Source organism: Epinephelus fuscoguttatus, linkage group LG22 (assembly GCF_011397635.1).
Source record: "Epinephelus fuscoguttatus linkage group LG22, E.fuscoguttatus.final_Chr_v1".
NCBI lineage: Eukaryota > Metazoa > Chordata > Actinopteri > Perciformes > Serranidae > Epinephelus > Epinephelus fuscoguttatus.
The window spans coordinates 16,778,934-16,802,865 of NC_064773.1; the positions used below are offsets into that span (position 1 = coordinate 16,778,934).

A 23,932-nucleotide genomic window follows, 5' to 3' on the forward strand; every position below is an offset into this window, starting at 1 on the left:
AAGTTAGTTTTAAGTGTGTTGCTCTGCTGTGGCGCTGTTCCAAAACTTCTGCTACTCCCTTAGTCACTGCACTGTATTAGAGCTGTACTCCAAGCATAATGCTACAACCTAAGTCACTGTATCATGGCTCTATTCCAAACAAATAGTTTTAACCACAGTCAGTGTTTTCCCTCTCTCCTTTCCCTATCTCTCTCCGTCACTTTCTCCGTCACTCTTTTGATTATGTGGTCAGTTAATCTGCCGGCTTAGTCTGGGACTCCAACAAGGTGCATAAACACATACACACACAGTACGATCAGATAAGTGTGTGTTTATGTGTGAATAGGAATGAATTCACGGCCGCTTGTGTGCAAATGTGTGTGTGTGTGTTGTGTCAGATGAGACAGTCTGCTGGGATCGTGGAGGCCCGGAGGCACCATATGGTCTCTGTGTCGCTCATAGACCTCTCTGTTCTCCTCTCTCGCCTCTCCTCCTTCATCCTTTCTTTTCCTCGCCGCCTTCCCTCTTTCACTACGCCTCTTTGATCTCGCATCTCGCTTCCTTCTCCTCTCCCACTCCCCACTGTTTCCATCTCCTTTTTTCTCACTTCCTCTGTCTCACTCTCTCTGTCACTCACATTTCGTATTCTCGCCCCCTGCTTTGCACTTTTATTAATGCTCTTATTGTGTTTTCCTCTGGTGTTATGTCACTTTTAAGCTCCTTTAAGCCTGTCATCGTTGTTTCTTTTTCAGCGTCTATTTTCACAACCTATCAAGCCAAAAGATTTTAGTATTAGTGACATGGGACTGATCTAGAGTAGCACTATCTTGCATCAGTCTCCCTTTGTTTTTGAATTTTGCATAAATGAAGAGTACTTGAATTAAAATAAGAATCTCTCCTGCGAACGTAGACATTTTCCTCGATTATAAAAGCATCTACCAATTGTAATACCACTTCACAAATATGCATGTTTTAGTGACAAACAAATTATGCAGTAAACTGTGATGGAAATGCATTTATTGATCGTTTGGCGCAACAAAAACTATTTTGGGCCAGAACCCTAACCCTCCAAAACACCCATAAAGCATCTTCCACAACCTTTCAAAAATGTAATATCACCTTCTGCCTCATGTAGGTTACAACGTTTCATCATACTTTTACGGCCATTAGTTGAAAATATGGCCAGCGCTGGCTGACACTGAAGAATACTGGCACTTCTTCCTCTATTTTTCTTGTTGATCTGTTTTGTGTCACTCAGGGAGCTTTTGCTTTTGCCCTGCTGATGAAAGCACACCTTTGATTTTTGCAACACATCAAAAGTTTGCTCAATAGTAGAAAAATACTGGATGGGAAAGCATCTTTTTTTTGTCCTCTCTGTCTGTCAAATCCGATTTCTAAATGAACTTCATCGGCATTAGAATGAAAACGCATCCTTGATGGTTTGAACTCTGCCATTCTCCGTCCTGTATTGATCTGACGTATTCTTTGGCTCTGATTTGATGGGATGCCTACCCCTTTCTACTCCTATTATACGCATCTTCCAATGACTCAGTGTGTTGTTTGTGTGTGTGAGGCAGCATGCGAGGGCCTTGAAGAGTAATATCAGAGATCAGAGAGCTTTCAAGCTTTGTGAGAAAAATACAGAGAGACAGTGAAAAAGCAAAGGAGAGAGGCAGAGAAAACACCTGTTAGAACAGAAATGCTTGGCAGTATTGATCATGCACATTTTGTGTCAAAAAAGAATATTGAACAGAACCGAATGAGAAAGACTCTTCTGGCAGTATTGTGTTACATTCATGCCAAGAACATAATTGCATGGAAGAGACGGAACATTTTTTAATGACTAGCAGAGAACATTTTCAATTCGTATTCCTAAAAGGCTTCAGCAGTACTGTTAATGCAATATTTATGTTGATAAAGCTTCATGAAATTCACTAAGAGAGGGGAAACTGAGACAGATAATGCAGTTAGATTGAAGTGAATTTAATGCAGAGATGGATGGGAGGATGAAAAAAATGTAGAGGACAGGTGGAGCGACAGGAAGAGGTATGAGGCGGTGGGATGGAGATGGAGGGCCCAAAGGGAGGTATATCTATCGACTCTGAGGTGCTGTGTGGGTGTGTGGAGGGTCTGACAGATAGTGTTGCCCTGTTATTTAGTGTCTTCGGTGCTACACAGCAGTTTGTGGGGGCGTTTTTGCCAGACACCTCTGGAACAATAATACCTCTCCAACAGGAAGACAAAGATCCCCTTTTTTATGGTTGCTTTTTTTGCGTAAAGCCATTTATTTCCTGCAGGGATCGCAGCATGTGTTCATGTGCGCACGCTTGTGTCATATATTAGCTCTACAACAATAGAGAGAAGGAATGCAGAAAAAAGGAGCTTTCATGTTTGCCTATTAGCTGAGGAAGTGCCTGGAATCTCTCAGGGAGTAGGATCCATCCACTCCACTGTGTAATCCACCACACACACACACACACACACACACACGTACCGAGAAATGCACAGAGCTGTCGTATCTGTTGCTATGCCACCCGACTTCCGACGGATTTTTGTTTTGACTGAGTGTACCCATGGTATAAGACGGGGGAAAGACAGAGAGATTGTGAGCAGGGGGGGAGCAAAGTGGGCAGAAAATAAGAGGACAAGGGAAGAAGAGACAGGTAAAACGGGGAAATAAAGGGATAGTGAGATATTAAAGTAAAGATTAGGGACAAGAACAGAAGAGTGTGAGGGGGGAAAAGAACAGAATAGGGAGGCGAAGATGGTAAAATAGAAAGGAAAAGAAAGAAAAGGCAGACAAATAACCTGCAGGTCTCCATCATTCCCCATCATTCTCTACCCACATTGTTTTGTTTCCACAGACTGCTGGCTGTATTAATACATACAGTAATGTGGCATTTCACTGGAGGACTTGGCACATGGCCACAGCAAGCTCAGTGCCCTCACCCTTTGTGTGCGTGTGTGTGTGTGTGTGTCTGGGCATGCTAACATTAGCAGCTGTCAAAACAGACAGCGCTCCTCCTTTCATGTGTAGTTAGGAGACCAATAGATGGAAATAAAATAGAGCAGCAGTTGAGCATGAACAGAGCACTTTCCCCCCCTCTTCTTCCCATCACTCTCAACTGCTTTTGTCGACTCACCTGGTCTGGCCAGGTGGTGGGTGGTGGAGCCGGGTGGGGGCAGGCCGATGCCCCCAGGGGTGTGTGTGTGAGGGGGCATGACACAGAGCTCTGCAGCCTTCCTCTGTCGGAGGGGCGGGGCTATGGGGGCGTCAAGCCGCCATGCCTGCAGCCTCCACTAGGGCGGCAATGGCAAAAAGCTGCACCAAAACACCTGAAAGAGAAGAAAAGGCGAGTGAGACAGACAGACAGACCGACAGATAAGTAGGAAGGATGGAAGGCAGAGAGGTAGGTAGGTAGGTAGATAAGTAGCTAAGTAGGTAGATAGACAGGTAGAAAGGAAGGTATGTTGGTAGGAGGGAGGGCAAGAAAGAAGGAAGGTAGAAAGGTAGGTATGTATGCAGGAAGGAAGGAATGAAGGAAGGTATGTGGGTAGGCAGGTAGGTAGGAGGGAAGGAAGATAGATAGGGAGATGGGCAGATAGGTAGGTAGATCGGTAGAAAGGAAGGAAGGCAGAAAGGTAGGAAGGAAGGTAAGTAGGTGGATAGGTAAGTAGGAAGGAAGGTAGGTTGGTAGGAAGGAGGGCAGGAAGGAAGGAAGGTAGGAAGGAACGCATGAAGGAAGGAAGGTAGAAAGGTAGGTAGGAAGATAGATAAGTAGGAAGGAAGGAAGGTAGGTTGTTAAGAAGGAGGGCAGGAAGGAACGAACGTAGTAAGGTAGGTAGGTAGATAGGTAGGTAGTAAGGAATGTAGATAAGTCAGTAGGAAGGTAGATAGGTAGGTAGTAAGGAATGTAGATAAGTCAGTAGGAAGGTAGTTAGGTAGATAGGTAGGTAGTAAGGAATGTAGATAAGTCGGTAGGAAGGTAGTTAGGTAGATAGGTAAGTACGAAGGAAGGAAGGAAGGAAGGAAGGTGGGGTTAGTAGGAAGGAAGGCAGGTAGGAAGGAGAGCAGCAAGGAAGGTAGAAAGGTAGGTAGGAAGGTAGGTAGGTGGATAGGTAAGTAGGAAGGAAGGAATGTAGGTTGGTAGAAAGGAGGGCAGGAAGGAAGGTAGGTAGGTATGCAGGGAAGAAGGTACGTGGATAGGTAGGTAGAAGGATGGATGGATGGATGATAGATAGATAGATAGATAGATAGATAGATAGATAGATAGATAGATAGAACATAAAGAGCATGAATGAAATAGAGCAATTTTCTTCCTATTTGCATCTCCAGACTTTTGCAAATCTTGATTGTGAGACAATTTCACATCAAGTTGTTACCACACACCGCTACACAAACTAATGTGCACATACAGACACCCGTACGCCAGCAGCAAAGAGGGTAAAGCAGCGGGACACTGTATGTGTGTCTTCCTTGCATACATTAAAAGTGTGTTTCTGTGCATGTGTTTGCACCTATGCTCCCTGGTGTGCACGTGCATGTGTGCGTATGTGCGTGTGCCCAAACATCCCAAACAGCCCCCCGGAATTTCATAGGCATAAATAATAGATGTGTGTGTCTTTGGCAGTTTACACAATCAGTTTGCCTTTCCCACAGACAGACCCCCTGCTGCTGCTGTCTGGCACAGACACTGACACAGAGGGAGACAAAGCGAGAGTGACACAGGGATAGAGAGGGGAGGAAGGGAGAGGAAGAGGAGGAGGAGGAAGGAGAGGGGGAGAGGAAAGGTGGAGAGATACAGGCATGAACTTGGAAATACAGAGACATATGGACGGAGCGAAAACAGAACATGGAGTGAAAAGGCAGAGGAAGCATTAATGGGAAGAGTAACGAAGAGAGACATTGTGTCTGTTTGTGTGTGTGTAATACTGCCAAACTACCCTCAGGCAAGGCAAGAGACGGTGAGAGTCTGACAGTTTTTGAACTCTTCGCTGAATAAGTAAAGGTAACACAGTCACAGTAAACCCAAACTGAATCCTGCGTAAACAGCAACAAATATGTCTTTTCCAGATTTCATCTAGTGCCTGAAATAATAATGTTTTGGGTATGATGGTGCCCAACGGATTCCATAAATTATTCATTCATTCATTCATTTTCCAGAACCACTTATCCTTGTGGGGGTTGCGGGGGGGCTGGAGCCTATCCCGGCTGACATTGGGCGAGAGGTGGAGTACATCCTGGACAGGTCACCAGACTATCACAGGGCTGACACATAGAGACAGACAACCATTCACACTCACATTCACACCTACGGGCAATTTAGAGTCATCAGTTACCCTGCATGTCTTTGGACTGTCGGAGGAAGCCGGAGTACCCGCTTACACAGGGAGAATATGCAAACTCCACACAGAAGGCCTCCCCCACCCCGGGGTTCAAACTCCCCATCGAGAACCCTTGAACCAAGACCCCTCTTGCTGTGAGGTGACAATGCTAACCACTGCACCACTGTGCCGTCCATAAATCATATCGCCTCTAAATCCGATGGTCCATCTCAGAAAATCAACTTTTCCAATGAAGGAAATCAACTTCACAACACTTTGCACGTCAGACTTTTTGACTGCAAGTTTCATAAGACACTTCTTTTTTTTTTTAAGATATTTTTTGGGGGGCATTTTCGCCTTAATTGATAGGACAGACAAATGTGAAGGGGGGAGAGAGAGAGGGAGTGACATGCAGCAAATGTCTATGATTTAGTCCTCTAAAATACCATAAAAAATTGTGGTGCACAAGAAACAAGTCTTGTTGCTGTTACATACGATATAGTTTGTTGTATACTTATAATAGGTTTTCCCTTGTTTGCAGTCATATTGTTTCCTGTACTAATATGATGGCTGACTGGTTGCGATTAGTTTGTGATTGATGGACTTTTCCCTTGATAACATAAAGTTGAAAAAAAAGAATGACCCAGCCCAATTACAGCGGTGTAATGAAACATATCCCATGTGCTATGAAAAAGATGAGTGTTCTTGTCACCGCTGAGTCATTACGGTGAAAATAGGTTTGACGAGTGGGGAAATTACCATGGGAGAAAGCTCGTTGGAACCTCGGTACCACATGACTGATGCACGCTGTTGACTCGCGCCCCCTGGGCCAATCAGTGTAATTTTGAAAATGCTGGAGTGCTGCTGTGAGATGCGTCTTTTCCCAAAGTATCATCAAAACCCAATCAGCAGTGTGTGAAATATCGCGCTAATCAAATTAGGCTGTTGTTCAATGGTTAGCTTGTTTGTGGGGGAGACATAAGCAGGCTTTTTCCTGCACGGCTCATTTTGCCTTAAAGTTAAATGCAGGGGAAATTTTGCGTGTGTTCACACCCGTTTGTGGATGCCTGTGCAGCGATTATGTAAATTAGCACCTGTACCGTCTTTAAAAGGTGATCGAAAACTGATCTAAAGTAGTGGGAGGATAAAGTGGATGTGTGACGGGGAAAAAAATGAAAACATGATAGATGGATCTGAAGATAGACAGCAGGTCACTTCCAAAATTAACACCCGTAAATCTGTTGAGGGTGTCAGTGAGTTATTTACAACTGGTTATATATGAGTGTGGAAACAAGAGGTGAGAGGGAAGAGGGCGGCGAGGTGAAATAGGAGACAGGGTGACCAACCAGGAGGAAAGACGGTATAGAGAAGAGACACGAAAAGATAAAAAGAAAATATAGGCAAGGCAGGAAATGCCAGAAGAGGAGGGAGGTGAAAATGAGTGCTGTGGGTAAACAGGGAAGACATTAAAATTCCCCTCCACAACCTCTCCAGTGTTTCAGCGTGTTGAGTGCGGGCTTGTGTATGTGCGCCCCAGTGGTGCTATTTGTGTTATCATTATTGCTATTAGTACCTGCCAGACACTGAACAAAATATAAAACACTTGTCTAATCTCGCAGCTCTCCCCCCTCTTTCTTTATATTCCCTCTACATATTACACGTGCTCCTCTCCTCTCCATCATCTCTTCCTGGGCTTTTCTATCTTCCTTTATGACCTTCATCTTTCAGTATTCCCTTCCCTGCTTCCCCTCTCTCGCATTCCATCTCTCCCTCTCTGGCTCCTCTCCTCTCCTTGACAAAGGAACAGAGGCGTGTACCGAGGATATTCGGCAGATGGATTTCCTGCGTGTGATTAAAGTCACATTAGCCGGGCTCTGCTGGGAAATTTGTGTTGTTCTTTTTAAATGAGCACATGAGCTTCATTTGAAGAATTGAGAAGCGCAGATGAGAAATGAAAGAAACTTGAGACGGATCTGGGAAGATTACTCTCGCTGCTACAGATTTCTTGCTGTATATGTTTTCTTTTTTCAGTTTGCTCAGTGCTGAGAATTCATTTCAAGACTGAAATGGTAGCACTATGGAGTGGACTGTATGCATTACATTTCCTGTTAAAATGGAAGCTTATTTTGAAAAGACACAATGCACGTACGGAGCATGAGAGCAGGAGGGTTTCTGACCGCATTATATGTTGACCAAGCATTGGTATTTGACAAGCTGGGACTAAGACCTTGTGATTGATGGGACGCGATTCACAAAATGAACATCATGCTGTATTGAAGACTTGAAACTAGCGATTAAGACCAAAAATTTAGTAGGAAAATGTTCACTGAGGTAGTGAATTAAGTGAGAAGTAATTCATTTTCTCCTCTCTCTCCGAGTTTTATACAATCGGACTTCTTTTTGCAAACACTGGAGTCGCCCCCTGCAGGCCAATAGAAAGAACTTACTTCAGTATTGGCCTCCCTTTTTTCTCCCTTTTTTTTCTCCTCCAGAGCTGGAGGTAACCTCTTGTTTGAAACATATCATGCACATATATATAAGCTAGAGCAGAAATGATATTAACAGATGGTTCCAGTGTGATAACAGTTTTTGCTGATTTCCATACATCATATTCACACTGTAGAAACATCAAAGCATTTTTCACACACTGAGATAAATGCTTTTTTCCCCCCTTTGTCATAGTTGTTTATTTAATTTAACATTTCTGCTGCAGTTTCAAGCTGTGTTAAATCAATCTTTAATTCCTGTTTCAGCTCTGGGACTGCAAGTGTTGCCTTGTTTTGCATGTTGGCCATTTGTCAAATGATTCACGGCCTTGTGTTTGTTTATTTTGAATTATTTTGGGGAGGGAAACAGTTTGGCTGCGAAGCAGAGTGTTACTTTATGAGCAAAAAGCGAAGTCATTCAGTCGTATCGAATGTCTGCATTGATACAAAATTGTAAATGTAGTTTATATCAGGTTTATAGCTCATTTACAGCTCGTTGTTTATGGTTTGTTTCTCATTGTGTTCTGGAGATGAACGGGAGTGGGTAAGAAAGAAAGGGGCAGAAATAACATTTAACTAAGAAAAAAAATCATCAATACACATGTTTAAACTTTCATGATGTGCTCAATCATGCTGGAGCTGTCCCATAAATGATGTATTGGAGGTGCAGCAGAAGGTCACCTCTGCACCCACATGTTACAGTGCGCCCATCAGTTCCCATCATGTTGAACGGGTGCTGTGGTGACAATCCTGTCCGTCAGGCTATTCTCAGAAAGCTTTTTTTTACCATTTGACCCGGACACGGGGCAGCCAAAATCCACACATGCACCCATGTACACATTTACACGCACACACGTGTAAATACTCGGGAGCCAATGTGGCCTGCATGTTGTGGGAATCATGTAACACCTCCTCCTCTCCTTTGCACTCCTCTGGGCTCCTCTCTCCTCTTTTCTTTCTGTCCTATTTTTTCACTCTGTTTATTCCACTAACTGTTTCCTGTCCGCACTTAAGCCGGATTTGTACTCTGCAGGGTGTTGCCGAGGCGTCACGCGGAGCCTCCGACGTGCATTTCCTCAGAAATTTAACCGCACACCTGGGGGCTGAGATAACAAGTAGAGACCACCAACTGTGATTGGCCAACTTGGGCTGTTTGTGTTTTCTCTCTCATGTTTATGATGCAGGGAGAGATTGTTGATAGGGAGGAAGCGAGATGAAGAAAGGCACAGCCATGTTCTAATTTTTATTCACGCTTGACAAGTGTTTATTTTGTGATCTAGCAACATCCATTTCTAGTACAGGCAACCTTACTGTGATCACCTCTCTCTAGTACAAAGTGGAAAAGAGAATATAAGCATGAATTCTGTAGGTATGTGTTGATTGTATGTCTATGTCTATGGTAGGTGGACAAATTTGTATTTTGCCTTCTACAGTTTACTTCAGTTGATACCTTAACAGTATCAGGTACTGATTACCAGCCCTACACGTGTTTTAAAGTAAAATTAAGCGTGTAAGCAAGATAACTTCAGATAGATAACGAATACACAACAGCTGGAAAATGTACAACACTTAGCCATTTATCTTTGTGTTGGTGCTACAGCAGGCATCTACATCAGTACAACTGAAATACCCTGACAGAAAAGCTTAGATCCTGCAGTGCCTGGTGAAGGAGTGTGTGTGTGTTTGTGTGTGTGCACGTCTTTGCCCAATTTAGCCCATTTTTCAGAGTATTTCATCATCCTTGTGACATGCCTACATGGCTTGACTAATAGTTTTTTAATCAATATGGCTGGAATTGTGTCAAATTTGCCTCCAAATTGAAATACACCTGCACTCTAGAGGACGTCTGTTCATGTGTGAAGGCGTGTGTGTGTGTGTGTGTGTGTGTGTGTGTGTGTGTGTGCAGCAGTATGAATGTTTGAACGTCTGTGTGTGGCCCCTGAATGAGTGGCATCACAGCTGTAAACACACAGCCCAATCACTCACCTTCAGCTCTACCCTTTACTCCCTCACCAACACACACACACACGCACACACACACGCACACACACACACACACACACACACACACACACACACACACACACACACACACACACGTTAGCCTTCGGCAGTTGGCTGGGGTTTAAAGGATACATCAATGTCAGATTATTTTACAAAACAAACTACATCCTACAATGGAGAGGAAGAAGAAATAAAAAGCAACCAACTCTAAAATGAGTCAGATAACTGACAAGGTTTGGTGCACACCTGCTGTTGTATGTTCATGTATTTCCACGAGTGTGTGTCTGTGTAGGTGTGTCTGTCTGTGTAACGGCGGGGTTGCTAACAAAGGCACAGAGAGGCAGCCAAGCTCCTCTGAATCAATTTTTAATGGCTTTCTTACACAGGAGAGCAGAGAGATTGGGGCAACATAACACACATACACTGGACACACACACACACACACACACACACTGGACACTCACACACACACACACTTAAGCACATGCAGAAAGCTTGACAAATAGAGCCTCATATGTGTTGACAGGCACATGGTGCAAAAAATATGTACAGATATATAATTACACATGCATGTGGGTATGCGGACACATGGTGTACATAAACACACACGTTTTGTTCAAGCATACACGTACATGCATACCATGCAGGTCACATTTTGTCATTTTGAATTGTATACCATATTATCATGCATATTTTAAGTTATTATTTGTATTAAGATAGTTTACCTAAATGTACATAGCCAGTGTTCTAGTCCTGTACCATGCTCTTAACTTAACAGGGAGTGCTGCAGTGATACTTTTCTCTGGAACACCAACCCAACAATAATCCAGTATTTGGGAATATTTTGGATATGTACATGGTTTTAAGATTTGCCATTTGTTTTGTTTAAGCACATGAATAATATCACCGACAGTGTTCACACGTCTGCGGCATGATCCGATGAGCAGTTTTGCAGGAATTGTCAGAGTAGTCAGAGGTGTTAGTCTTGTATTGAGTCCACGTGTCAATCTACAGCACTAAGCATGGAGCTGGTTAGTGATCAGTATTGTTTTCTCCGGATTTATGTTGCATCTTCATTACTTAGAGGACATTCAGACAATTCCCGTTAATTGGAAGCTAATGTAGAGAGCCTTGAGGATATCAGAGGGGAGTGCCTCACACCCACTGCATTATCGTATAATCACACTGCAGCTCTTCAAAGTTAATCACTCTTATATCACACCTTTTTAAAACAAGATTAGAGTCTGTAAAGTGGTTTTACAGCATGCAAAAAAGCAGTGGCGTCAGGCTGAGAATCAACAGGACACCGTATAAAAGAACCCATCAAGGGGCTTCAGCTTGATTATGATTATGTAAGATAGCGTGAAGGTCAGAGACGGAAGGCAGCCAAATAACACTGTGTATTCATCATTTAGATTTGTAACAGAAGCTTTCTTTGAGATCAAGATATACAATGCAGGATGTACCTAAAAATTATATTTTAGACTTATACAGAGGTAATCCCTCTCAATCATTACTCATAAGAAGAGAGTGGTGTTGTATTTTTCTGCAGATACTCTGCCCTCTGCCTGGATTTGCTTATTTTCCTCTTGTTTTCTGTGTTTGGGATGTTTATGGGTGTGTACCCTCACAGCACTCAGGTGAGGTCGGGGCTTTATAGAAAAGTGGTGACCAGGTGCCTGATCATAAGTAGCAGGCATCCAAGAGACACAGTGGAGAGCGTTACCATCAATAGCCAACAATCCTGCATGGTTTGTTTGTCTATAAAGTTGTCTACATGGGTTACATCAAGCTCATAAGAAAAAATGGGCATATGATAGGATATTAATCATGCTGTAATGAAAGTATAACAGAAGATATCTAGTATATTAGCAAATATCCACACTGACAAAATCCCCCAGAGATACAGTAGTACTCTGATGTGAAGCAGTTATCATGTGGTGGCTGTAGCTAGACCTGCAGGTCAAATGACGCCTCAGGGTTGAGAGACGTTTTTGTTCCTAAAAATCATGTGGATTGAAAACGTTCCAATATTTTATGTTTCCAGACAAATATATGATGGGAATGTCTGTATGGTCATTATTATGTAATTGGCATGGAAGCAGGAAGCGGCTAAAACTTTGTGTATTTGTTCATTTATTTATTTTTTTGTGACATTTTCGCTGGCTGAGCAGCTTTTACTGGAATACATGGGCTGCCATGTTTGACAACCTCATGCAATTTTTAAACACCTAAGGGTGGTACATCTGCTACAGTAGCCATGCAAAAGAAATATATCTCAATATATTTGCCGTATATTCACCTCAGCTGGGTTAGATCTCAGCAGAGAGGTTCAGTACAAGCAGATAAAGAGTTACCATAAGACTTAAGTTTCTCTTAAGTAGCTTGTGGCAGCAGTATAAAATAGCAATGCCTCATACCGTTCCCTAGTATCCATCATACTGTATGTTTAGAGCATTTACTGTTTATGCCCTGCAGGGTATGTTGTTGTTTTTAAATATTAGAGCTGTGTTGTTACTTTTAAGGTCTGTGGTTTAGTGCTGCCTGTCTTTATCTATGTACTTCTTTGACATTTAGCTGTGAAATCTGAATAACTAACGATACACCCATGCGTGTGTGTGAATAAACCTCAGATGCCCTCACCTACTGCCCACCTCTGCAAGCTTTGCCCCACAACCACAGCCCTAAAAATTCCAATGAATGTGCATGTTGTGTGTATCCAGGAAACAGGTTAGGGGCTGACATTTTCAGCATCCACCTCTTCACAGCATGCACCCCTCCAAACTGACCATTTGTTTACAGAGGGGGGAGGGAGGGGGGGGGGTGTCCTCATCTGCAGTCCACTTTGGGAGAGACATAGTGCATCTTTAATTCCAGTCGTAAAATAAGCTGAGGAGCAGTTACGTTGAAATGTAGTGTATGTGAGTGTGAGTGAGTGAGGAGAGGAGAACTAACACCACAAACACACTTACCTTTTGACCAAATATCTCAGACAGCAACAGCCTTATAGCTCTCTGCCATCAGCCATCCTCACAAAAAAAAATTAAAAAAAGAAATATAAAAAAAGATCAAAAATCTCCAAAAAAGAAAAACCCCTTCAGTTAAAAGAAATCCATACATTCAAGATCCTGGTCAAATGAATGAGAATAATCCTCCTTTCTGTATAGAGACAATCCCCCCCTTGCCTCCCTTCAACCCACCAATAAATTGTGAAAAAGGAGGGATTGTGTGGAGAAAAAATGAGGGATTGTAGAAAAAAAAATGAGGTGAAGAGAGGCTTAGAGACACAAGAGGAGGGAAGAGAGGATGAGGTCCGTGGAGGGAAAGGGATGGAGATAGTTAATCCTTTTCTTCGGATCTATTCCCTATATGAATGATACGTCCAGCGCCGTCCTGTTCGCTGGCTTGCGCGCTGCTGTGTGCGTCTGAGAGGCGTGAGTGTGTGTGAAAAAAGAGACGGCGTGTGTGTGTGTGTGAGAGAGAGAGAGAGAGAGAGAGAGAGAGAGGTAGATAGAGAAAGAGAGACAGCGCTGTTAGGTTGCTGGCGTCACGCGCTTGCCCTTCTGTGTGTCGCTATGTTTGTGATTCCTGCACTCAGCACGCGTCGGAGTGTGTGCGTTGTGTTTATCCACGCATGTACTCTTGAGGGTTGTCTTTCCGGCAGTGTTTGTGTGTGTGTGTGTGTGTGTGTGTGTGCCCCCCACCTCCCCTTCTTCTCTTTCCTATGTGTGTTCAGTCGTGCATGTGGCAGGAGAATATGTGTGTGTGTCTTGTCAAATATAGTAACATTAGTGTATGCTGCCTCTGTCTGCCTGCAGCTCTCCCACTGTGACAGAGAGAGGATAAGGGGGGGTGGAATACAGAGAGTGATAATACGAAAGAGTGAAAGCCGAGAGAGACAGAGAGAGGGAAAAGAGGGAGTAGGAGTTGGAGGGTAGGGAGGGGATGGCAAGGAGAAAGTAAGAAGAGAGATAGAGGGAGGTGGTGGGAGAAATGGAGAAGAGGTTGGCTGAAAAAAGGATAAAGGTAGGAGGGAGGCAGAGGACAGGAAAGGAGATGGACAAGGCAGAGATGCAAGAAGGGAAGCTGTGGCAGTGGAGGGAGGGAAAGAGGGTGGGAGGGATCAGCTGATTTCAGTGAAGATGAGAATCTCCCTCTGCCACATGGGCTTTTCTCCTCCCTCGATTTTTTTTGCCTCTTTTCCTTTTTTTTCCCTCTCCTCACGTCGTCCTTGCTTGGCTTTCATTTTCATTCTATTCCCTGTGGCAGCTCTCGTAACGGCTGTCTTTGTGTGTGTGTGCGTGTATAGAGTATATTTGTGCATATGTCTGTGCACATGTTTTAGAGTGTGTGGTCTTGTATTGCTCACATTGTTCGCTTATATGTGCGTAGAAATGTTCTTAATTTGTTAAGTGCACACACAAATTTACCATTGGATTCATGACACATGCACACTGGCCATTTTTGTTTGTATTTTAGTGAATCAGAATTACTCTAAATTGACTGCTATTTGCAATCAGCATACTGCCACGCCCCCATTTCTCCATATAAGGAAATACAGCCGCCCTGAGGTATACCATGGAGAAAGCAGTGTTAGTAAATGTCTTGGCAGTCGGAAACAGCTGATAACCCATTTTTTGTCACTCTCTGAGCACGTTATGTCGGTCTCTGAAGATGTGCTCTCTCCTCAACACACGGCTATATCTTCCAGCAAGCTGGATATGCCATTTAAGACCTGCTAAGTAGTGATGCGCAGGTTGACCCACAACCAGTGTCGGGCGGTCTGGGTAAGCTTGTTAGAAAATATTGCGAGTTTCAGGCGCAGAGGTTAATAAGTGACAAAGCAGCAGTCTGAGTAAGCTCTTCATGACATACAGAAACATTATGCAATAGACCACCTTCGCTTCCCCTCTCTCTGTTTCTCTCAAACACACAGTAAGCAGCTTTAACATCAGCTCTGCTGTCCTCACGGTTTACGTTATCCATTTTTATTTATCAGGAAAATCCGTTTAAGTCCGACATACTTAAATCTCTCCGGTCATAATGTTTAGTAAAAATATTTCCCTCTGAGAATATGGAGGCTGAACACTGTGTCCTAACAGCAAGCAAGCAAGCGTCTCTCCATCCTCACTGAATCTGTTAAATATGCAATTCTGTTATGTCATGTAAATAAACCACTGTACCTGTCAGCTGTGCGCTCAGGTAAACAAATCATGTAGAATATCAGCTGTGGGCTCAAGATCAAAATGTAACCCCTTAAAGATAGGTGAATACTTTCTGTCTTCTTATGTTTGTAGTTAAACTGAAAACACATTTTTTATGTTGTAACATTTACTGAAAATGACATACCACACCACCAAAACTGGTCTGCAGTCCATAGATAGAAAGTTAGTCGGCCACATGTAGACTTACTCAGTTTGCGTCTGAATGCAAAGTAGATTTTAGGGTGAATATTAGGATTATGGTTAAGGTTAAGGTGAATTCTATAGGCGTGAAAACCACAAGTTTAATCACAATTAGATTAATAACTGCTTGGAGAACAATACGATATTTGCTGATATCACAAAGTCTGCCATGATACAAATTCGCTATGATTCAAATCAGGGGCCCGCAATGGATATGAGTCGATATCTGTAAATATCCTTTTGGTCTTTTTCTTGCTGCTCGCCATTATCTGCCTGGCACAAGGCCGATAGCACTGTTTGAATGTTTAGGAAGGAGGTGTGCTAGTGACACAGAGGTGCCATGGAAATTTTAAACTAAAGGCATATCTTAAAAATTAGGATATACGTTCCCACTCTGCACTGATGATATTGGATAGTTAATCACTGAATTGATATATCGATCCACTGATGCATCCTTACAGCTCTAGTAAATCCCTAAGAAATAAATGCAAGTCACTGCAGTGTCTTCCAAGTGTGTGTGTGTGTGTGTATGTGTGTGTGTGCGCATGCGTGTGTGTGTGTGTGTGTGTGTGTGTGTGTGTGTTTATTCGTGGAAGTCATTGTGAGAAAGCACAAATGTTTTCTTTGGAAGACACCAGTGATAATTTTGGAGACAGACAGAGGGAGGGTGGGGGAGTAAAGGGGTGTGGAAGGGGGATAGGCACTGGTAGGGGGGTCTGTGTGTTTGTTTGGACACAGCATATAATTACTTGGCTGCTTCCTTACATGGGCTGAATCATAGTTGACACACACACATTGTGCTGTTAATGAGCATGTGAATCACTTGGCTCTACAGTGCAGCATTTTGCTGCTGATGACAGTGTGTGAATGTGAAAAATCTGGGCGCACAGGGGCGACTGACTCCGAGGTCTCACACCAAGGTTGGCAAAATACATGGAGTTGTAATAATAGTCTCTGAGGCTAACAAATATATTTTCAAATCTGTTATCTCTCCTCTTGCTTTGGCGCTAGCAAAGAGCAATATTCATAACATTCAGGTGGCAGCTTCTCATTTTCAGCCGGCGTTGACACTTTCACGGGATAAAATGACCAAGGTCGCCGGCAGCAGATCAAATCAGCTGTTGCTAATTAACATAAATCACAGCAGTGACTTCAGGCCAACATTAAACTTGTCTGTTGTCTGTCCCCGCAGCTGGTATCTGTACTCGGTCAAAGATCATTTGTGAGGGAAGAAACTCTGCTCTCTAACACTGCTGCAAACCACAAGTGTTTTTGTAGTTTTAACAACTCCAACAGAGTGATACATCTTCAGGCCCAGACAAAAACAAAAGCTGACTGTTGCATCACCTCATGTCACCTGTGTCTTGGCCAAAAAGTTGCACATGAACACACCACAAAGACCACAACCGACAGCTAAGCAGCACGTACATTCTGTGCCTGCATGAGAGGAAATAACTTTCCACACCAGCAGGTGCCAGCAGACTGTAATTGTCATTCAAAAATGGAAACCAGAAGACCATCTTGACACTAGTTAGTCTGTTAGCACATTACCAACACAATCCAGTGTTGAAAGAACAAAGCATATTTACTGTGCTCCAGTGAACAATAACACAAACAGTCACGAAATGTTTCTGCTAAAGAGCTCAGTGGCTGAAGAAAAATAATGTTACCTTAATGTAACAAGTTTGTTTTGGTCTTGATCCCTCTTGACTTTAGATGTTTGTTTACTTTCCTCACTTCAGTTTCTCTTTTCATGCACTGAGCTGAACTGCAAATCAGAGTGATTCAATTCACTGACTGGCTCTGTTGTCGCTGAAGCTGGTTCAACATGCTGAATTGGCCAAAAAAACCTAATGGGGGCCAACAAGAGGTAACCTGCACCAACTAGGGCGACAGGCGCTCACAAACAGCCTAATATTGACCAACCACTGGCCATCGCCTTGGTGTGTCTGGGCCTTTCTATCTAGGCAACCATGTCACTTCAGTTTCAGAAGTTGCATTCTTCTCGTCAAACTTTGCTTCATATACGCTATCCCTAACTGAACATAATCAACTAATAACCTTGAGCCAGGACCTCTAGTATTTGGTTCAATCACCATATGACAAATATAAGGAGTTCCACATTTAGCAAGGTACACCTGTTATTTCAATATGCAAGAAACATATTTAATTGTCAGATTCCCAATATTATAGGACTCATATCGAGATCGGGGCTAAAAAACACTTGATAGAGACATCTCTAGGTTAAGGTACCACTTGTAGTGATGAACTCGGAGAATTCTGCCCTAAATTTGCAGTTCCCCTCATCTGTATGGAGCATTTGGCATGGTGTCCTGCACCTTTACCGCCTGATGTTAGATAATGCTTGACGCATGTGGGAGGTTTGTGAGTGTCTACACTGCCCCCTACAGTTTGGCAGAATATCGGTTAGCCAGTAATAAAAACTTGCACGGAGTATGGAGGATCCTTGTCACAATTCTGCAAGAGCTCATGTATGTGCAACCGTCCATGTGGAAAGCATAAAGTTAAAGGCAACTTTTAGCAAAAAAGTCAAATATATCCACTTTACATTACATGTCCAGTGTCAAATATTGGGCAAATAAGGAAATGTTTGCTAACAAGTTCAGCATATCAACTTTGTAAGGTGATTTTTTTAATATTATGAGTCTTTTCCTTTTTTATATTAATATTCAATAGATAAACATGCCGTATCCTGTACGATAAATTGAGTATTGCACAAAAAACAATTAAATCTAATTGGAAGTTCAACCAAACAATCAGCCCAGAGTCCAAAATATCAAACTTGTACTGTAATTAATCAGGACAAATAAATAAACTGAACTGGCATATATTCATACAAAAGAAATACGTTCCCATAATGTTTTTTACAAAACATCATAATTCAAGGATTTAAGGTCATGTCATCCAGCCTTTCTGTTTACTAATCAGCAGTACCTACCTGTACACTCTCCTGAGTTTGCACACATCACTGTCTGTCACCAGCTCTGTGGCTTTGCACAGGCCAATTAAAACACTAGACTGGTCAGCTGCCCAACACACACAAATACAACCTGAACATGAGTCCTCTCCAAACGTGGGCGCTTGTGCTGGCTTCATTTGTCTTGAATGTACTTCCTGGCAAACAGAAATCTATTTCAGCTGCCAATAGCTGCTGCCAGTGCTGGCTATATAGGACACACTCTTCAGTGGTAGTTATGAAACATGATTGGCTAGAATGACTGGAATAGCAGTGAAGGTGCAATATGCCGTTTCACATAAAAGTTTGATTTTGTTATTTGTAACTGTTGAAGGACGTTTTGTGGTAGAAAGAACATCTGCTTTTATAACAGCATGATGGCTCTGTGTGTGTGTTTTATCCCAAAGGGGTAATTAGTCCTCTAATTAGTCCTGCCCGCTCCTCTCCAGAGTGCAGAGGTCAGTGACACGGGTGAGCTACGGTGATGTAACCTTTCAGCTGCTGAGAATTTAGTGCCAGGCTCAAGGACACTTTTCAACAGTGGACACTTTTTACCAAATATAGAAAAAAACAGCACTGTCGAAAATAGCTAAAATGGATTAATTTTACTATCTACTTAGTTTTGTTGTGCTATATGTGATTGCTGTCAGTTAATGATCTGTGTTTGTATGTGATACTTATTTGAGCAGGTCTTTCCCGTAAAAGAGATAACGTATCTTAAAAAACTTCCCAGATAAATAAAGGTTAAATAAAAAGAAAAACACATTTCAGCACCTTTCTAGGAATTTTCAAATATATGGTATCAAATTTTGGACTTACTTACTCATTATAGAACTCACCCTCACATTCATAGACCATCCTTAAGACCCAGACACCAAACCAACTTCAAAGAACTAGTGGCGACAACGGCTTACAGTTGTGTTGCCTCACATTACTCAGCCAGAAAGTTGCACTTAAACACACCTCAAAGACTTAAGCCGACAGCTAGCTAGCATGAATGTTCTGTGCCTGCGTATAAGGAAATAACTCTCCCTACCAGCAGGTGGCGGTAGTTCATATTCGTTATTTAAAAAAGGAAATCGTAAGACCTAGAGCTGTACACACGTTGAAAAAAGCAGCGTCTGATCACCATTTTCACACCACTCTGGCGCAATTCTTTAGACTTATTTATATCCCCTTTACGAACAAAAATAGATATATCGGTTTCAAAGGTAGTAAATGTCACTAACCTGGTACTTCCATGCATGCTTTATGATGGCATCGATATAGCCACTAGAAGGCACTAGAGGCAGCGCTGTAGATTGCAGTGGTCCATCCAGCCATTATGTACATCTCAACATGTGGACGGAGAATCATTTTCACTATTCTCATTACATATTACCATATTTTATCATATATTACCAATTAGTTTAATTATGCCATTTTTTAAATGTCTTCATCGTCTCTTACGATTGTATCTCGCTTGAACTACACTACACTGCCTCCATGATCTCTGGTGGTACTGCTCCGTTTCATCTGTAAGCTGTAGGCTTTCAGAAAACATGCACAAATCCAGACAAAACGAACACAGAGTACATACAGAAGGCTCCGTCTCTCCCCATATCTAACAATGATCATAAATGGGCCCTCTTCAGTGGCTTCACTTCAGATGGCCATGTTGTTATGAAAATATTCATGTATTCATGAGATGATGATGAAAAATGAGAAGAGCCCTCTTTAGTTGCTGACTTTGCTTACTTCCATTTCTGTCTCATGCGTTGATTTGAAGCTGGACAGCCAATTAGAGTGATTTCTCTCACCCACAGACTCCGCCACTCAAAATTAAGCCGCTGACAGTGCGCAACACACAAGGGCCAAAACCAGGGCTACAGACGCTCACCTATGACGCGACATTGCCCATTGGCCAACTGTCAGCCTGGTGTATCAGGGCCTTCAGGTTCTCTACCAAGCAGCAACCTCTGGGGCTGGAAAATGAAACCAGTGTGGAAGTGCCCAAAACTGTAATACCTTGAATGACCACTTGAGACTGGCTACAGAACCAAGTCAATCCCCGTAGACCCCCAATGCTAAAATACCCAACTTTACAGCAGAAATAAACATTTTTAAAGCCTGGTAGAAAAAGTTATTTTGGTCTGTTAAGCTAGTTTCCCCATTCATGACAACTGTGCAACCATGTGTACAATGTGTAACCATCGTCTGTGAGTCAGATCCACCCCTCACTCCTTCAAAGCTCCACCCTCTCATCCAAACATGGTCACTTCTGGCTCCAAACCAAGAAAGCCACGGCCAAAATGCTGGCTACGTCTGTTATTTTGTCCAGTTTATTCTCTCAACATGTGATCATCAGGAGAATTTATTTGTATCTAACTGAGCTGTTGCCTCCCCATGGAGAGAGTGTAGACGACAATCCTCATGGCAGCACTCAGATTTTATGTCCCCTTCGCTGCACTCAAAATTCGATCTGTTTCAACTTTGACTTTGATTTTTAATGACCTTTCAGTGTGCAACAGATGAAATGACAGCTGTCTGTGTGTAACCTGAAAGCAATCTGCGATGGATGAAAAGGACATTTATCCTGCACCCTTCATGATGATCGGGTTCATGCTCTCATTTCCCTTTTTTTTTTTTGTGTAAATCACTAACTTTGCCTCCGCACTGCACTCTGCACCACTTGCGGAGAGCACAGCTAACACCTCTGATCATGGGTAGAGATCCCTAGCTTTTGGGAAAAAGATGAACCTTGAATTACAGTGGTACTCCAGCACTAAAAAAAGTTCAAGCATATACTGCACAAGGTGTTAGAAATGATACAGTCATTGGCTGTGAGAGTTTATAAAAGTTGGGTGAATTCTATAAACAACAGAGTATGGACTGTGACTTGCCCCAAGCTCCTTAGGCAGCTCCTTTGAGACTTTGCTCACTGATTGAGAGGGAAGAGGTTTTTAACACCAGATAAGAACGCGAGGTGAGCTTGATTTATTTGGTCCTCCAAGGGATGTGTCCACTTTTTCGGGCTGTTTATGTGTCTGGCAAAAGAGGCCTTCTGGCGTGAGGATCCATTGTTAATGCCAGCACCTCCTGCCAAGGCGACTTTTATGGCCGGTTCTGTTCCATCAATGATGCAGGAAATACGTGTTATGAAAAATGATTACTGGCAGTGGTTTGGAGCAAGAAAGTGTCTTTTTTAACCTTTCTGCCTGGCTATTATAGTTTTACCCAGCATCCCTCTATCAGATGTATTCATCCCCTAGCTACAGGAATATTGGTTTATTTAGTATCCAGGAGGCATGATTAAATCCCTGCACTCCTCCGTTGCCTCTAATATTGATGATATATGAATTTAAATGCATTCTGTTGCATTCATTATGAGTTGCTGTGTGAACTTTATGCATGCATATCGTCTCTCCACTTTCTGCAACATCCCTCGTCTTTCTCTCTTTCTCCTCTACCAGCTCTGTCTCCTCCCTCGTCTCTATCTCTCGCTTTCTCTCTCTATCTTTTAACACCCCCACCCCCTCCCTCGCTCTGTAATTTACTGTGCTATTGGGTGAGTGTCAGTGAAGATGAATTGGCTCTAGTCTTTGTATTAACACCAGGTCTGGCCTGGCACGTTTAGCGCTACAACTGAGAGTTCCTGCGCGGAGCAAGTGACTTCAAGGCACTATCCATCTTAACACACACACACACACACAAACACACACAGATTGTATATGTCCATGGTGCCATCCCAGGAGTCATTGGTGTCTCTGTTCCCATATATCATTGTTTTTTATCATCTGTGAATTAGTCTCGTATTGACCAGACAGTTTTATGGCCCTTCGGTCAATACGGTCAATGAGGGTTTCTCCATTAGAAATCAATCATGTTTTAATTTATGCTTTGGAACACATTTTTCCAGATAGGCTTTTATTGAATTGCCCATTTTATTCCCATTACTTTTGCCTTTTGTTCATTTATAATGTACAATATGGCTGGTGTTTTTAGAGCATTTTTAAAACTGTTTTATGAAGCACAGTATTACATTAAATGTATATTTTTTGGCCAAGAAAGTAGGTGAGGTAGCATGTATTTGTATTGTCTAAGTGAAATCAATAGATTGATTTAAAGATCCAATGAAAAAGGAGTCTTGAACTTCCTGGAAAAGTGATGCTTTCCAGGAAAAGATGCATTTTCAGTGGTGAACTTGTGCTGCACAAGTCATACATCATTTCTTTTTTTACAATATAGGTTTTTCTGCTGTTATCAAACTGTCTTTCATGCAAAAAAAAAAAAAGCTAATAAAAAATGTAGCTCTTTTTTTTCTAAAATGCCCCTTTTTCCCCACACATGTAATTTTTATTAAAGCATTCAAAATTCTTAAATGATGCAGGGCAGTAACTTTCTTCATAACATAAGCAGTTCCCCTTTAAGATGGCTGCTTCAGACAGTGACAAGCAAATTCACAAAAATGGATTGTAGCTGTAGATAGCAGCATGAATTGCACATCACTTGCAACTCGGGCTATGTATTGGAAAGAATCTGGTGATATGATAGGTATCATGATACAGAGGTTATGATTCAATGTATTGCAGTATACTAAGACTTTTTTAAACGTAGTTTTAGCAAAACTGTCAATGCTAGCAGTGCACCCTTTATTACCACGTTCACGTTTGCAATTTTTACATTAGAGCTGAAGAGTAAAATGTCTGAAGAACACTAATTAAGTGGGGGGATGAACCATGACACAGAATGAACTACTGTCATGAATCTTTGCATGTACACTATTAATCACTGCAGTATCGAAAAACATGATATCACAGTACCTAAGTGTGTCAATATTTTCTTACACCCCTACTTTATCTGCTTCGTCTCAAGGTCCAATTCACAAAAGTTGTTTCAATCACTAATGATATTACAGCTCAAACAAGCCCACAAAGTTTTGCAGCTGAGCTCCATCTGTGTTTTTTCTTGCATCCAATTGCAATTATCCATGTGGCAAAGTATAAATATTGCCTTTGCAGTAAGCAGGAACAATGGCAGAGAGAGAAAGAAAACTAAAATTTGCACACACTGAGCCACAGGTCCTTACCAACGAGGTGCAGAGACATGCCATGATTGCCCCTTATAAATAAATGCACTTCAGTTACCATCAACTCTGTGAGGACACACAGATAATTTCACTTTAATTTCATGTGGTTATTAGCACTAATTTACTCTGAACTGGACTGTTTTTGCAGTGAGGGTCATTTGCATAGCAAGCGGGCAATTTTTCACCAAACATATGCATATTACCTAATTTAAATATGTTCAAATACCACAGGAGCACCAAAATGCTATTTGTTTGGCAGCACAGTTAGGGGTGCATTTGACCCTTTGCTGGTGCTTTGAGAATCCCACAGCTTTCTTTTTGTCTTAACTGTGCAGGTTTCGAGAGCGTAATAGCCACACAATCCTTTTGTGAATTCACCCCTGAGGATATTACTGCCACAACAGTGATACACTGTATTTATATGCAATGCTCAGAGAATATAATCAACAATTTAATAAGTATTGTAGTTATTGCTGTAATTTATAGTCACACTGTGTGCATAGAAATGGATATAATGCTGTATGGAAAATGATTAATATACTTATGGCATTTGTGTCTTTAAATTACATGGTTTTATTATTAATAGTTAATGTTTAATTGTGTCGCTGAATTATTTTCCTAAAGCCACTGAATATATTAAATTGACTGTGATTAAACAGTCTTGGTGTTTAATTAATAGCCTTTATTA

The 23,932-nt window shown here is 42.1% G+C and overlaps 2 protein-coding genes across 3 annotated transcripts in view; one reads left to right on the forward strand and one right to left on the reverse strand.

Annotated features, from left to right (window-relative positions):
• Positions 1-13,294, reverse strand: part of lrtm2a (leucine-rich repeats and transmembrane domains 2a) — a 35,029-nt gene extending 21,735 nt beyond the window's left edge. The window contains exons 1-2 of one of the 2 annotated variants that reach the window (XM_049566682.1): positions 12,767-13,294; positions 3,123-3,315 (exon numbers count right to left, since the gene is read on the reverse strand). In XM_049566682.1, the coding sequence (XP_049422639.1) occupies positions 3,123-3,201 (79 nt within the window). In that variant the 5' untranslated portion in view covers positions 3,202-3,315; positions 12,767-13,294. Of the gene's footprint in view, positions 1-3,122; positions 3,874-12,766 lie in introns of those variants that run through there. The other variant, XM_049566683.1, reaches the window with a different exon arrangement.
• Positions 1-23,932, forward strand: part of cacna2d4a (calcium channel, voltage-dependent, alpha 2/delta subunit 4a) — a 157,461-nt gene that overhangs the window by 77,805 nt on the left and 55,724 nt on the right. The window lies entirely within an intron of this gene.